Source organism: Drosophila gunungcola, assembly GCF_025200985.1.
Source record: "Drosophila gunungcola strain Sukarami chromosome 2R unlocalized genomic scaffold, Dgunungcola_SK_2 000004F, whole genome shotgun sequence".
Classification (NCBI taxonomy): Eukaryota; Metazoa; Arthropoda; class Insecta; order Diptera; family Drosophilidae; genus Drosophila; species Drosophila gunungcola.
The window spans coordinates 5321790-5336251 of record NW_026453167.1 but is presented as its reverse complement, the minus strand read 5'-3'; the positions used below and the strand labels follow the sequence as shown (position 1 = coordinate 5336251).

General features: G+C 39.9%; 5 protein-coding genes across 6 annotated transcripts; 3 read left to right on the top strand and 2 right to left on the bottom strand.

The window, feature by feature from the left end:
- The first annotated feature begins 42 nt into the window (after window positions 1-42).
- LOC128253905 (THO complex subunit 5) lies at window positions 43-2340 on the top strand. Its single transcript, XM_052982611.1, has 6 exons — window positions 43-181; window positions 240-1031; window positions 1084-1196; window positions 1255-1342; window positions 1397-1933; window positions 1990-2340. The coding sequence occupies exons 1-6, from the start codon at window positions 107-109 to the stop codon at window positions 2230-2232; spliced, it is 1848 nt and encodes a 615-aa protein (XP_052838571.1). The 5' UTR covers window positions 43-106; the 3' UTR covers window positions 2233-2340.
- On the bottom strand, window positions 2266-3338 carry LOC128253906 (uncharacterized protein C6orf136 homolog). The gene has a single exon (XM_052982612.1). It carries the CDS (start codon window positions 3109-3111, stop codon window positions 2350-2352), a length of 762 nt encoding a protein of 253 aa, XP_052838572.1. The 5' UTR covers window positions 3112-3338; the 3' UTR covers window positions 2266-2349.
- A 438-nt stretch (window positions 3339-3776) lies between these two features.
- On the top strand, window positions 3777-7735 carry LOC128253903 (alpha-catulin). 2 transcript variants are annotated; one of them, XM_052982609.1, is made up of 6 exons: window positions 3777-3983; window positions 4328-4508; window positions 4576-6056; window positions 6126-6443; window positions 6513-6719; window positions 7319-7735. In XM_052982609.1, the coding sequence occupies exons 2-6, from the start codon at window positions 4352-4354 to the stop codon at window positions 7436-7438; spliced, it is 2283 nt and encodes a 760-aa protein (XP_052838569.1). In that variant the 5' UTR covers window positions 3777-3983; window positions 4328-4351; the 3' UTR covers window positions 7439-7735. The 2 variants fall into 2 exon arrangements, with proteins under 2 accessions (XP_052838569.1, XP_052838568.1); XM_052982608.1 differs by having other exon boundaries at window positions 3777-4189.
- Window positions 7736-7751: 16 nt separating this feature from the next.
- Window positions 7752-8796, bottom strand: LOC128253904 (uncharacterized). The gene is given in 5 exon segments (XM_052982610.1): window positions 7752-8056; window positions 8116-8195; window positions 8270-8285; window positions 8288-8462; window positions 8564-8796. Coding segments are annotated over 5 exon segments (612 nt in total). The 5' UTR covers window positions 8606-8796; the 3' UTR covers window positions 7752-7757.
- A 605-nt stretch (window positions 8797-9401) lies between these two features.
- LOC128253756 (senecionine N-oxygenase) lies at window positions 9402-11131 on the top strand. Its single transcript, XM_052982426.1, has 5 exons — window positions 9402-9682; window positions 9749-9935; window positions 9988-10159; window positions 10229-10764; window positions 10830-11131. Exons 1-5 carry the CDS (start codon window positions 9495-9497, stop codon window positions 10995-10997), a joined length of 1251 nt encoding a protein of 416 aa, XP_052838386.1. The 5' UTR covers window positions 9402-9494; the 3' UTR covers window positions 10998-11131.
- Window positions 11132-14462: the final 3331 nt, after the last annotated feature.

Genomic DNA, 14462 nt, shown 5'->3' with positions numbered 1-14462 from the left:
AACATACCTAAAGAATATTGATATTATGTAGCTTGACCAGACTGGTCACACTTTTTATTCTCAACATATTATTTGCGGCTTCAGATAAACAATTTTGCCGATTAAAATGGAAACAATATTAAATACGCAGTTTGAGCAGCTGCAAAAAGCCATCGAGGGAATAATGGAGGCGAAGAGCAAGGTAAAATGTGTATTTTGAACATGGTATAAAGCGTATTTCACAGCTTAACTATTTGCAGGGGCAGTCATCTGACGAAGGACGCAAGGCGGCCACTTTAATGTTTGTGGCTCTGAAGCACGCAAATCGCGAGGTCAAGCACAATATCAAGGCTGGACGGGATAAACTGCACCTGGAGAAGTGCAAGGTCGACCTGAGCCGCCTCCAGCTGCAGAACCTTCTGTACGAAGTGAGCCACTTGAAGAAGGAGATCGTGCGCTGCCAGAAGTTTAAGAGTCGGGACACCAGTCTAGAGCTTCTCTCGGAGGCTGAGTACGCCGACAAGTTGCCGAACATGGCCAACGAGAAGGAGGACTTGTCCAGCCACAAGCAGCACCTGCACCGCCTGGACTGCGAGCTGCGCCTGCGGAAGGATCTCGACAAGCAGTACAGCGCCCTGCTGACCTCCAAGCAGGAACTGCTGCAGGACAACCTCAGCCACGCCCAGAGGTACATCTCCTTCGCGCCTGCCCTGCGCACCCTGCTCGGCGCCACGAAGCCGCTGCACGATGCCCTCCAGCTGTCCCTCGACGTGGAGTGGAAGCTGAGCGCCGTGGTCAAGTATCTGCCGAAGCCCCTTTACATTTTGTTCATCAACCTGCAATCTCTGCAAAGGGCGAGCGAGGACCAATCTTTCACCGCCGAGGTGGTGGGCTATGAGAGCGAGGCTCAGATGCAGGAGTTGCTCAAGGAGAAGCAGTATGCCACATTGCACCACGAGCAGAATGAAAAGGAAACCACATCGCGGGAGAAGCCTTTGGAGAATAGTTTGGAGGACGCACTGGCTCCTCATCCATTGCACATTTGCATGACGGTAAGCAGTAATGCCTCCCATACATCAGTAAATTTACAAGCTATCTTTATAGATTGGAGCAGCTGGATCGAATCAGCTTATTTTGCAGATTCGTTATTTCCAGTTGATTAAGTGCGCCACTGTCTGGGGGCAACTAAACCCCTCCAGCAATGGCAACAGCCTGGGGTAAATCTTTATCAACGTAATATAAAAAATATCATAATAACAACTTGTCTTTACACAGTGATACCAACTTTGTTCACTACCTCCTGCGACATTTATACACCAATGACTTGGGTAATGAAATACCCATTCCTGGAATTGAGTACGAGGTAGGACTTAAATTCAATTCGTTTGCTTAACAAACTCTAAACACTCTATTTTAGCTTCGAAACTCTGATCTGACAGCTGACGAATGTACCCGCTATCTGAAGGCCAAAGACTTTGGAAAACCTTTCTGTTGGCTGCAAAGCATGTGCTCCATTCCAACCGTGAACAGTTCCATGCTGTACAATCACGAACTGAACTTGAACAAGAACACCCGGGAGATTATTGATCGTCTTGCCAAACGCTGGAACTCGTGGCTGCGATTGAGCCAGCAGATTCGCGGGCTGACGTACAAGGACATTGATTTGTACACTCTGAAGGAAAACATCTATCCTGCAGGCCTTTCGTGCAGCCTTGTCCAATGGACTGCCATTACCCACGAAGAGTTTCATTCGCAAATTTCAGACGTATTTAATGTTTCATCAGACGACAAGGGTATTACATATAACTCTTATCGCGCTGTTATCGTCCGGGGCTCCGCCAAAATGGAGTGTTTTATCAGAATTCCGAGCAGTTATCCTCTGGAAATGCCTCTTTGGATTTTAAATGTACACTGGAACGGCTGCCATACCTCGCAAAACAATTCGGCCATAAAGGTTAATAGTTACACCCCTCTCTAATCTAGAAAAACATTAATAGTTGCATTTTTTAGATGATGGAGTTCTGGACCAACTCGCTGCAGCCCAAACAGTTGGAGGCCAACGAACGCCTACTGTATGCTCAACTTTTCCGCACCATCTACAGCTTCGATATATTCCTCGAAACGGAGGGCTCCTTGCAAAGCACCGTCGAGTACAACAAGGAAAAGCCTTACATAAGCGCCTTCGCCAAGCGGAGCCGTTCGCGGCCGTACAAATACATCAAAAAGGGATCGGTGTACGCGTTCAAGCAGTGACGGTTTGAAATCGAATATTGTACAAAGCTTCAATGCAGTTACTAAACATTTTCACAGTTTATGTTTATTACGTTTAGTAATACAATAAATAAGTAACATTTAAAGCTAGCTACGACTTCATTGGCAGTTGATCTTCTGGGAAGAGGTCGCCGCCAAGGATCCCGGAGGCAGCGCCGACGCAGAAGTGTTCTCAACAGCCTCTCGACTCTCGTCGGGCATCACTTTGTCAACAACGTGCTTCACAATCAGCCCTTCGTCACCCAGATAGCAGACAGAGTACCCATCGTACCAGGCCTCCTGATCCTTCAGCACTTCCTTCAGCTGCCAGATTTTGTACTTCCAAAACTGGAACATGACCTTCAGGCCGGAAATGCCCCGCACTCGCCACCTAATCCTCACCGTATAGTCGTCCTGGTGCTTTGTGATCTTGAGGACCTCGAACTTCACGTAGGCGTACTTCAGGTGCCCCACTGTCCGCAAAATGGCGATCTGTTTGACGTAGTGATACAGGCCCACCGTGTGCTTGCCCGTGATGTTGTTCTGGAAGATGAGTCCCGGACTGTATATGGAATAGTCCAGGGGCTCCACGAACAACTTGGGCAGCGTGGTTCTCAGCACCTCGTAGGCTCGGTCCAGGTCCTCCGGCTTCCTCGCGTTGTCTTTGGTGCTGCCGGGATCCCTTTCCGCGTTGGTACTCTCGTGGAGACTCCGACTTTGCTGGAGGCTACCGGTTATATGGCAATTCAACAGCTTTTGGTGGTTCGCTGCAGGAGTGGGTGCATTGAGCTGCATGGCGGACGCCCACGCCCGCTCCTTGGAGCACCAGCGGGCCATCCAGCTGCTCCTTCTTATTGATAACATCCCGAAATTTCGCATCATCTTTGCAAGGACTTTGTGCTACACTTCCTTCACCGCTGCTTGATTGCCCTCGACACACAAATCTACGTCGGTTGTCTGTTAAACCATTCAATTGTTACGTTGGTCCAGGTTATCAGGCTATTTTTCGTTGGCGGTTCCCAAGAACTTGGTGAGCTCGTGTTTAGGTAACAACATTTGGAAATGAAATACGGCAAAAATCATATGGTGGCAGTGTTGTGTAACTTTTTATTATGCTCGGTGGGCGAAGTACCTGTTCCTATTGATAGGGGTATTCAAACTGTTGATTCAAAATAATTATTTATATTCTATTAGACGATTATACACTTTGAGCCTTTGCACAAATAAAGGTTTATTATGTTATATTCAACTGAAAACTTTTTCGGATATCTAACAATAAGTAATTTATTGCTGTTAACAAAAATTGTCAAATTGAAATGACCGTTATTTTTTTTTTGATTCTGTCGAAAGCTATATGTTTTTTGTAACAATTCGATCAAATTGAAAATCTATAAAATAAAAGCAGACAAAATTGAAAACTATAAAGAAAAGTTACCTCGCAGAACCTCAACAAATATCGAATCCCAGCAGCTGAATCGATTTTCGACCCCTTCGTAACGGGAAACTGTTGCATTGTACAGTACTACATGGTTTTTATGCGCAGACATCCTGCGCAGACCAATTTGTTACAAGCTCGAATCACACACAAATCTGGGAGCATACACATATATTTGTCTACAAGTAAACACGTTGTTTACAGACACCTAGCCATATAACACTAATTTAAGCTAAGGAGCTTTTGTTGGCTGAAAAATCGACTTTTATTTGAGCTTAAACCTATAAACCCTCGTACTATGACGCATTAATCAGTGACGGTATTATTGAGTGCCAAATACTTGATTTAGTTTCTATTGTCTATTCAACTCTGCTAGCCTTAGTATTGAGAAAAATCAATAGGAAGTAAATAAAAATGTTACATACCTAGGATACGCTTTGTGGATATTTAAGAAACTATAATCAATTTTTTTTATTGCGAATTGACGTATTCAAAATGTACGGAATCAGTCAATCAACTGTAAACGTAAGTGTTCGACCGGCTATGGAATGAGTTGGCGGTTTCAATCGGACCTACTGCGGAACCAACTGTGGTTGCCTCGCCTTTATTCCACCGAGATTATTGATTGGCCATGAAACTTGATCAATATTGCTTCCCTTGCAGAATCAACGCTTTCGAGTTCGTGATATGGATAACGAGCAAATCATGTCCACTTTTGGGAACATAGGCCACCTACTGAACATCGCTGTGGAACGATTCATAACGATTGGAGAGATAATTGCCGAGGAAAATATTGACATCAAGGGAGACATGTACGAGGCTGCCAAAGAAGCCAGAGATGCAGGTGGGAATTAATTAACTAGTTAACTAATTTAACCCAAATTTATTTATGTTAATGCAATGTTCTGCAGGAAAATCAATTGAACGACTATGTGATGTATCACCTTTGGGTGGCATGGAGCTTCGCCACCACATTGAGCCTCTGAAGGACTATGGCGCCATTATCCTGGCGGCCAGGTCCCTACTGTCCTCTGTTACGCGGATCCTACTGCTGGTGGACATTATCGTTGTGAAGAAACTACTGACCGCCAAGAAGCGAGCCTCCGAGAGCCTGGAAAAACTGGAGTCGGTGATGAACTTCACCGAATTCGTGCGGGCCTTCTCCGTCTTCGGCACGGAGATGATCGAGCTGGCCTACCTCACCGGTCACCATCGGAACTCCTTCAAGGAGGAGCGGCGGCGGGCCCAGATGTTCTCAGCCCGTCAGATCCTGGAGAAGTCTATTGCCATACTGCTGACGTCCTCGAAGAACAGCCTGATCCACAGCGACTGTGTGATTGTGAAGGAGAACCGCGACACGGTCTTTTGCCAGATACGAAGGGCCATGGACCTCATCCACTTTGTGGTGAAGGACAGCATCTTCGATTCGGCGAAGCACATGCCCTTCGACAAGCAGGCCAGCAATCCGAACTACGAGAACGAGAGCATATACACGACAATAAAGCGCATTGTAAACCTCATCAAGAGGTACAAGTACCAGATGAGCTACTACGAGAGCAACAACGAGGGGAATAACAACTCCGACGCTTACTTTAATTTCCTGGACGACGATCTCTGGAAGTCCGAAAAGAACCTGGCCCCCACATCGGCGGGCGGCGGTGGACGCATGGTGAACAACACCAACTTCAGGAAGCACCTCAGTTCCGAGAGCATGGACCTGCGCGAGGAGCTGTCGGTGGCATTCGAGAAGCTATTCGAGAAGGCCCACGACTTCACAGACTCCCCGTACATAAGTCACAACCATCGAAAGAACATACTGTCCTACTGCGACAACTGCAAGCTGGAGTTCGACCTGTATCTGAACACCATCATGAAGGACCAGCACGAGAGCGCCGGGGTCCAGGTGAAGGGTCGCGACCCGGAGCTGGGCATGCTGAGCAGTCTGGAGGAGCTGTGCAAGCAGCTGGTCATCTCCGTGTCCAGCCAAATCGATGACTTCAACGAGTCCCTGAAGATCTGCTCCAAGCTGGTCAAATCGTTCCACGTCCTGGCAACGAACTACGACATCGACAATCTAAACCAACGCTCCACGAAGTTCCACGACTGCTGCGACCACATCTTCGACATCTGCAAGCTCCTGCAGCACATTGCGCCCACGGAGAGGTTGCAGGTGCAGGCCAAGTGCCTGGCCATCAATCTGCGGATCTACGGACCGCAGGTCTTCATCGCGGCCAAGATCCTGTGGAAGTACTCGAACAGCAGTGCGGCCAACGAGAACTTCGAGTCCTTCTCGGACATGTGGAAGTGGCTGACGAACGAAATTTCCATGATCGCCAAGAAGATACTTGTATCAATTAATACGACTAAGAACGATAGAGAAGCTGAAACTGAGGTGAGTCCCCAAAAACTCTCACAACACTATTGACTACTGTCCCTATCTACCTGCCCTCGGTTCTTTCAGAAATGTGAAAGCACAGATAAACTAACAAAATCCGGTGTACCTGCAACAGAAGATGGAGAAATGGTTGAGTATTCTGGCCTCGAAGGCAAAAACAATGGAGATCTAAACACATATCAATCAAAATGGAGTGAAGACTTGTCGGACGACAACGACATTTTAAAGAGAGCCAAGAACATGTCAGCTATGGCTTTCCTAATGTATCAGTTTACAAAGGGCAACGGTTCTCTAAGAACAACTCAGGATTTGTTTACTCAAGCCGAATATTTTGCGGAGGAAGCCAATCGACTTTACAAAGTCCTCCGCCACTTTTCATACCAGGTAACATCTCTATTCTCCTTTAGAAAAGTATTTCTAATATGTAACAAATGTAACCATATGTGCATACAGGTTCCCGCTAGTGACAACAAAAAGGATCTCCTTAACATTTTAGATAGAGTGCCGACTTTTGTCCAAGCACTGCAATTTACAGTCAAAGACCACACGGTTGGTAAAGCTGCCACTTTTGTGAAGGTCGATCATGTCATCAGAGAAACCAAAAACCTGATGAACGTTATAAATAAAGTAGTATCAAAGTGCTTTGAGTGCGCAACTAAGGTAAATAGGTCTAAGCCAAGATATGCGGCCATTTCATATAGTTAAGATTGCAAATATTTTAATGTGTATGAGGTTTATAATTTACTGTGATATTAAAGCATGCATTATTACAGGTATGATTTTTATAACATTTTTTATTTCAATGGAGATGAGAAGAATCGATTTGGCTTTTGTTCTTTGGGATTCTATTGAACTCCTCAACAATATAATTAAGCACCACATCTTGTTAAACATAAGAGCAACAGCTTCTTTACCAACATAATTACCATTATAATAATTGAAGTCGCATTGTTCCCTTTCAATATATTTAAAGCTATCGTAAAATTGTATATAATTTTGAATTGCTCGATATTGTAGTTTTAAAGAGAATTTCGTTTTGTTTTATACAGAAGATTATACAATACATCTGTATATTCTTTGCTTATATTTATTACCTTTTTATTAAAGAGATACTGTCTGCTTAATTTGTAAAATACGTATTGCTATTGAGCATTTTAATATAGCTCTTACTTATGTTTTGTATTTTGTTCTTGCTAGCTATAAGCTATAAAGTTGTTTCTTAAGCAACTTACTAAAATATTCAAATGTCCCCCTTGCAGTACAAACTAAATTTAACTGGGATAACTGGAGGACTCACCTCGGAGAGGTCGAACGAGAACATGGCCGGTGGAATGTGCGACTCCAAAGGAACGACGAGCAGCAGCGAGGGGAGCATGTGACATTACGGGATGGCTCGAAGAGCCAAGGGAGATGCACGGAGGACGAGGGTATCATTTTTACTGTTCTGAGCCCAAACCTTTTATTATTGTATTTATAGTGTACACTGTTAGCATTCTTAATACATTCGATTTTTGTGTATCAGTTGAGGCCGCTTCTAGCGTTAATTAATGTCAAAAACTTTATTAACATACAAAATCCAATTAGTTGTCTTAACAGCACGATCTTATAATGCATATTTTGTTTCACTACATTCAAAAACTAACGGCAATAAAGGTAATGAATGATGCAGATATGTATATGAATGGTTTTTAAGTGAATCTATAAATCTGTTCGTAAATATTTCCTATTAGTTTCATTTATGATCTGTGTTTGGGGACGATTGTTGCAGCAGTTTGTCTTGGGTTCTTGCGACAAATTGTAAACTTTTAGGGCAACTGTTGAGGAGTCTTTCAATTGATCTGTTTGGACTGTTGAATTCTTAACTTTTAACAGGTTTTTGAACAGCATTAAGTCCAGAGCAAACAAAGCTGCGCAGATGAAAGAAAGTGTTCCCAGGGAATAGGCATAAATTAGAAGATCCTCGGGTAACTGTTCCACTGTAAAAAATATCAGTAGACCTTGAAAAGAACGTTTTTTGTCAGTTACTTTGAATGTAATTGTATTCATTGACAATTACCCTCTATGGTGAAAAATATAACTCCACAGGTCAAAAGAATTATTTCGGCTGTACCATAGTTCGAGGTTGTATCAATAATTCTATAACAAAAAATAAAATATTTTTACAACAAGTAGTTATAGCTGTAGATGATTCACAACTGCAAAGTAATTACCTTGTGAGAAGTAAACGGCTGAAATAAAGGTGTATCCCAGAAAAGTAAGAGTGCTGAAATCGTCGCCCTCTTTTGACCAAGAAATATTGTTCAAGAGTGTCCATTCCCGGGATTGTTTTTTGTTTACGACAAACACCCTCTCCGAATGTTTGTCTGACAATCTTTTAACAATCAACGCTGCCACTGTAGCAATCTATCAATAAATTAAACTGAACTCGATTAGGTTCTCAAAAGTTTTCCACTAAATGGGTTCACCCAATAAAACTTTGATTGTGATCATGAAAAGATACTTGCAAGCTGGATAACTTTGGTGCATATACAAGCCGCTAGTCCCATGTTAGACGTTCTTAACGAATACTTTAATACTGAGTACTGAAGCACGTACGTTCAAAATTTACCTGACCCATGCAAATTTTCTCACATTTGGTTTCGTTGTTTAGCGTGGGAAAAGACGAAGTCAAAGAGTGACTGGGCCAAGAGAAATATTCATTTACAGACGTACTTAGCCACTGCTTTGGCTTTCAACCAATATTAACCCATACCTTGAACTATAGAACCAAACGAGCGCACTTCAGCCTCTGTGGCGAATGTTGTTTTATGCTTGTGCCCTTATCAGCAGAATAAATATCAATAAAATCAATACATGTGGATGCTTGATCTGTCTGTAAAAAACTAAAAACAAAAAGGCAAGGCAAATACAGAAGCTCTGTGAAAAAGATTGCCTTGTGCTTTATATTCTTATCAGTGCGATTACAATAAAATTGGCACAGTGACCTGAATAAATTGAGAACAGTAGATACTCTTATAATAACTTTTATAAGTTTTTACATTTCAATTTAAATTAAATTACACATAGCGTCTAATAAAGAGTTGTTTACCTTATACAATTTTATTATGAACTGAATAATTTGCTAGTACTACTCTTATATTAACTGTCTAATGAACTTATTAGTTTCATTTAAAAAAAAATTAAGAAAGAAATAAATTATAATTACTCTCTTTAAAATTAAGCGAAATTGATGTTTGATTTCACTATTTAGTAAAAGTTTAAAGTTATCATACAAGTTCAAGTACCCGACTTTTTTAGGGGTATACAAAGTAGGGAAGCCATATAGTACATCACAACGCGATCCTCAGTTTTGTTAAGGCAATCGGAGTGTACAAAGCGTTCCCGTCGTATCGCAGCTAGAAGCAATTAATAATAATAAATTGAAAAAACTGTTATATGATAAGCGTATGCATAATTGGGGCCGGAACAGCAGGTCTTTGCTGTGCCCGACACTCCATTGAGAACGGCTTCCATACGACTGTATTCGAACTATCTGACCGAATTGGAGGAACCTGGGTGTACAATGAGGCAACAGGTGTTGTCAATGGCATCGATGTTCACAGCAGCATGTACAAAAATTTACGGTAGGCCTTAGTCATTATTCCAAAAACCTTGGGACACCAAATACTATAAGGGATATTCGAAAATAGCACTAATCTTCCAAAGGAAGTCATGGGCTTTCCGGACTTTGAAATCGGACAGAATGCGGTTTCCTATGTGAGATCCGACGAAATCTGTGATTTCCTCAACAATTACGCCGACCATTTTGAACTGAAAAAGCATATAAGGTTTAACACCTATGTTATTCGAGTTGTGCAAAGGAATTCAAAGTGGCAAGTAAGTCTTATGGTCAGCTTTAATTATCATTCACTAACCGAACCGTTTGCAGGTCCTTTTCAAAAATGTAGTTACAAACAAAGTGGAAATCCTTTACTTCGATAAGGTAATGGTGGCAAACGGGCATTACCACACCCCAAACTATGGTAAAATACCCAATTTGAATCGCTTTAAGGGCGATTACTTGCACAGCCACGATTTCAGAAGTAGGGAAGTTTTCGAAGGTAATTTGTACAAGTGGTTGCACAAACGCCATCAATAAAATATTATTAAATGTTCTATTTTGCACCAAGGTAAATCGGTTCTTGTTATTGGAGCTGGACCAAGTGGCATGGACCTATCTAATATTATCTCCCGATCGGCGAAACGAGTAACAATAAGTCACCACTTGACTGATATTGGGAAAAACATTTTCTTTGACAATGTGCAACAGAAACCCGATGTTCGAGAACTCGATGAAAACGGGGCCTATTTTGTGGACGGATCCTACGAGCAGTTCGACACCATTTTCTTTTGCACAGGATATAAGTATGCCTTCCCTTTCCTGACAGTTAATTCTGGCATCTATGTGGAGGACAACTTTGTCCAGGAGTTGTACAAGCAGTGCATCAACATAAGAAACCCTTCGATGGCCCTGATTGGATTGCCGTTCTACGTTTGTGCCGCACAAATGATGGACCTTCAGGCTCGGTTCATCATGAGCTACTACAATGGATCCAATAAGCTTCCATCCACAGAGGAGATGCTGAAGGACACCCAAGAAAAAATGGACAAGCTTTGGGAAGAGGGCTACCGGAAACGACATGCTCATATGCTGGGCCCCAAACAAGTAAGATTGAAATCAGATTTGCTTTACTTTTAGCTTCCATAAAGAAATGTTTTGTTCTTTTCAAGATTTACTATTTTTCGGACTTGGCGGAAACTGCTGGCGTAAAAAACATCAAGGCTGTTATGACGAAGTTACACAACGAAAGCAGCAAGTGTTTCAATGAGAACTTACTCCATTTCCGGAAGGACAATTTTGAAATTTTGGACGATGAAACGTTTGTCAAAATAAATTAGAGTTATTTTAAAAAATTTATATAACAAATAATGGACTAAAGCTTGTATAAACTTCATACATTATAAACATATTCTAAAACATTAAAATATCAAAAACTCGACCCGAAAGTCCAAGCCAACATATAAATGCAGATTCTTGGAAAATTAAAGTTCAAACCTTAAGAGCTACGCCTTTTTAACTTTAAAAGCAAAATTTTAACGCAGATTCTTAGAAAACTAAGCCACAAACCTATAGTGGTATGCCTTTTTGGAATCGGATTTCGGAGAGAAAAGTAATGCAATTAGAACTGCTGGTTTTAGGTCATATTTCAACGAAGCTATTTTTGGGAAAAATAGAAAGGGGTTACATCATTAAAATATCGGAAAAACCAAGCCAAAATTTAAATGCAGATTCTTGGAAAACTAAGTCTCAAACCTAAAGAGCTATTCCTTTTTAAAATCAGATATCTTTAAGTAAAGTTATGGCCTTGAAATGGCTAGATTTAAATGAAAATGAAAATTTTGTTAATTCGTTAAAAAAAACGACATTAACTTTAATAGCAAAATTTAAACGCAGATTCTTAGAAAACTAAGCCACAAACCTATAGAGGTATGCCTTTTGGAATCGGATTTCGGAGAGAAAAGTAATGCAATTAGAACTGCTGGTTTTAGGTCATATTTCAACGAAGCTATTTTTGGGAAAAATAGAAAGGGGTTACATCATTAAAATATCAGAAAAACCAAGCCAAAATTTAAATGCAGATTCTTGGAAAACTAAGTCTCAAACCTAAAGAGCTATTCCTTTTTAAAATCAGATATCTTTAAGTAAAGTTATGGCCTTGAAATGGCTAGATTTAAATGAAAATGAAAATTTTGTTAATTCGTTAAAAAAAACGACATTAACTTTAATAGCAAAATTTAAACGCAGATTCTTAGAAAACTAAGCCACAAACCTATAGAGGTATGTCTTTTTGGAATCGGATTTCGGACAGAAATGTTATGCAATTAGAACTGCTGGTTTAGGTCATTTTTCAACGAAGCCATTTTTGGGAAAAATAGAAAGGGGTTACATCATTAAAATATCAAAAAATTGACCCGAAATTACAAGCCGACATTTACATGCAGATTCTTGGAAAATTAAGTCTCAAACCTAAAGAGCTATTCCTTTTTAAAATCAGATATCTTTAAGAAAAGTTATGGCCTTGAAATGGCTGGATTTAGGTCACTTTTCTGCAAAGCCATTTTTTTACAATGTAAGTTTTGTTAAATCGACAGGAAAAACGCCATTAACTTTAATAGCAAAATTTAAACGCAGATTCTTAGAAAACTAAGCCACAAACCTATAGAGGTATGCCTTTTCGGAATCGGATTTCGGAGAGAAAAGTTATGCAATTAGAACTGCTGGTTTTAGGTCATTTTTCAACGAAGCCATTTTTGGGAAAAATAAAAAGGGGTTACATCATTAAAATATCAAAAAATCGACCCGAAATTACAAGCCGACATTTAAATGCAGATTCTTGAAAATTAAGTCTCAAACCTAAAGAGCTAATCCTTTTTAAAATCAGATATCTTTAAGAAAAGTTATGGCCTTGAAATGGCTGGATTTAGGTCACTTTTCTGCAAAGCCATTTTTTTACAATGTAAATTTTGTTAAATCGACAGGAAAAACGCCATTAACTTTAATAGCAAAATTTAAACGCAGATTCTTAGAAAACTAAGCCACAAACCAATAGAGGTATGCCTTTTCGGAATCGGATTTCGGAGAGAAAAGTTATGCAATTAGAACTGCTGGTTTTAGGTCATATTTCAACGAAGCTATTTTTGAGAAAAATAGAAAGGGGTTACATCATTAAAATATCAGAAAAACCAACCCAAAATCACAAGCAAAAATTTAAATGCAGATTCTTGGAAAACGAAGTCTCAAACCTAAAGAGCTATTCCTTTTTAAAATCAGATATCTTTAAGAAAAGTTATGGCCTTGAAATGGCTAGATTTAAATAAAAATGAAAATTTTGTTAATTCGTTAAAAAAAACGACATTAACTTTAATAGCAAAATTTAAACGCAGATTCTTAGAAAACTAAGCCACAAACCTACAGAGGTATGCCTTTTCGGAATCGGATTTCGGAGAGAAAAGTTATGCAATTAGAACTGCTGGTTTTAGGTCATATTTCAACGAAGCTATTTTTGAGAAAAATAGAAAGGGGTTACATCATTAAAATATCAGAAAAACCAACCCAAAATCACAAGCCAAAATTTAAATGCAGATTCTTAGAAAACTAAGTCTCAAACCTAAAGAGCTATTCCTTTTTAAAATCAGATATCTTTAAGAAAAGTTATGGCCTTCAAATGGCTGGATTTAGGTCACTTTTCTGCAAAGCCATTTTTTTACAATGTAAATTTTGTTAAATCGACAGGAAAAACGCCATTAACTTTAATAGCAAAATTTAAACGCAGATTCTTAGAAAACTAAGCCACAAACCTATAGAGGTATGCCTTTTCGGAATCGGATTTCGGAGAGAAAAGTTATGCAATTAGAACTGCTGGTTTTAGGTCATTTTTCAACGAAGCCATTTTTGGGAAAAATAGAAAGGGGTTACATCATTAAAATATCAAAAAATCGATCCGAAATTACAAGCCGACATTTAAATGCAGATCTTAGAAAACTAAGCCACAAACCTATAGAGGTATGCCTTTTCGGAATCGGATTTCGGAGAGAAAAGTTATGCAATTAGAACTGCTGGTTTTAGGTCATATTTCAACGAAGCTATTTTTGAGAAAAATAGAAAGGGGTTACATCATTAAAATATCAGAAAATTGACCCGAAATTACAAGCCGACATTTACATGCAGATTCTTGGAAAATTAAGTCTCAAACCTAAAGAGCTATTCCTTTTTAAAATCAGATATCTTTAAGAAAAGTTATGGCCTTGAAATGGCTGGATTTAGGTCACTTTTCTGCAAAGCCATTTTTTTACAATGTAAGTTTTGTTAAATCGACAGGAAAAACGCCATTAACTTTAATAGCAAAATTTAAACGCAGATTCTTAGAAAACTAAGCCACAAACCTATAGAGGTATGCCTTTTCGGAATCGGATTTCGGAGAGAAAAGTTATGCAATTAGAACTGCTGGTTTTAGGTCATTTTTCAACGAAGCCATTTTTGGGAAAATAAAAAGGGGTTACATCATTAAAATATCAAAAAATCGACCCGAAATTACAAGCCGACATTTAAATGCAGATTCTTGAAAATTAAGTCTCAAACCTAAAGAGCTAATCCTTTTTAAAATCAGATATCTTTAAGAAAAGTTATGGCCTTGAAATGGCTGGATTTAGGTCACTTTTCTGCAAAGCCATTTTTTTACAATGTAAATTTTGTTAAATCGACAGGAAAAACGCCATTAACTTTAATAGCAAAATTTAAACGCAGATTCTTAGAAAACTAAGCCACAAACCAATAGAGGTATGCCTTTTCGGAATCGGATTTCG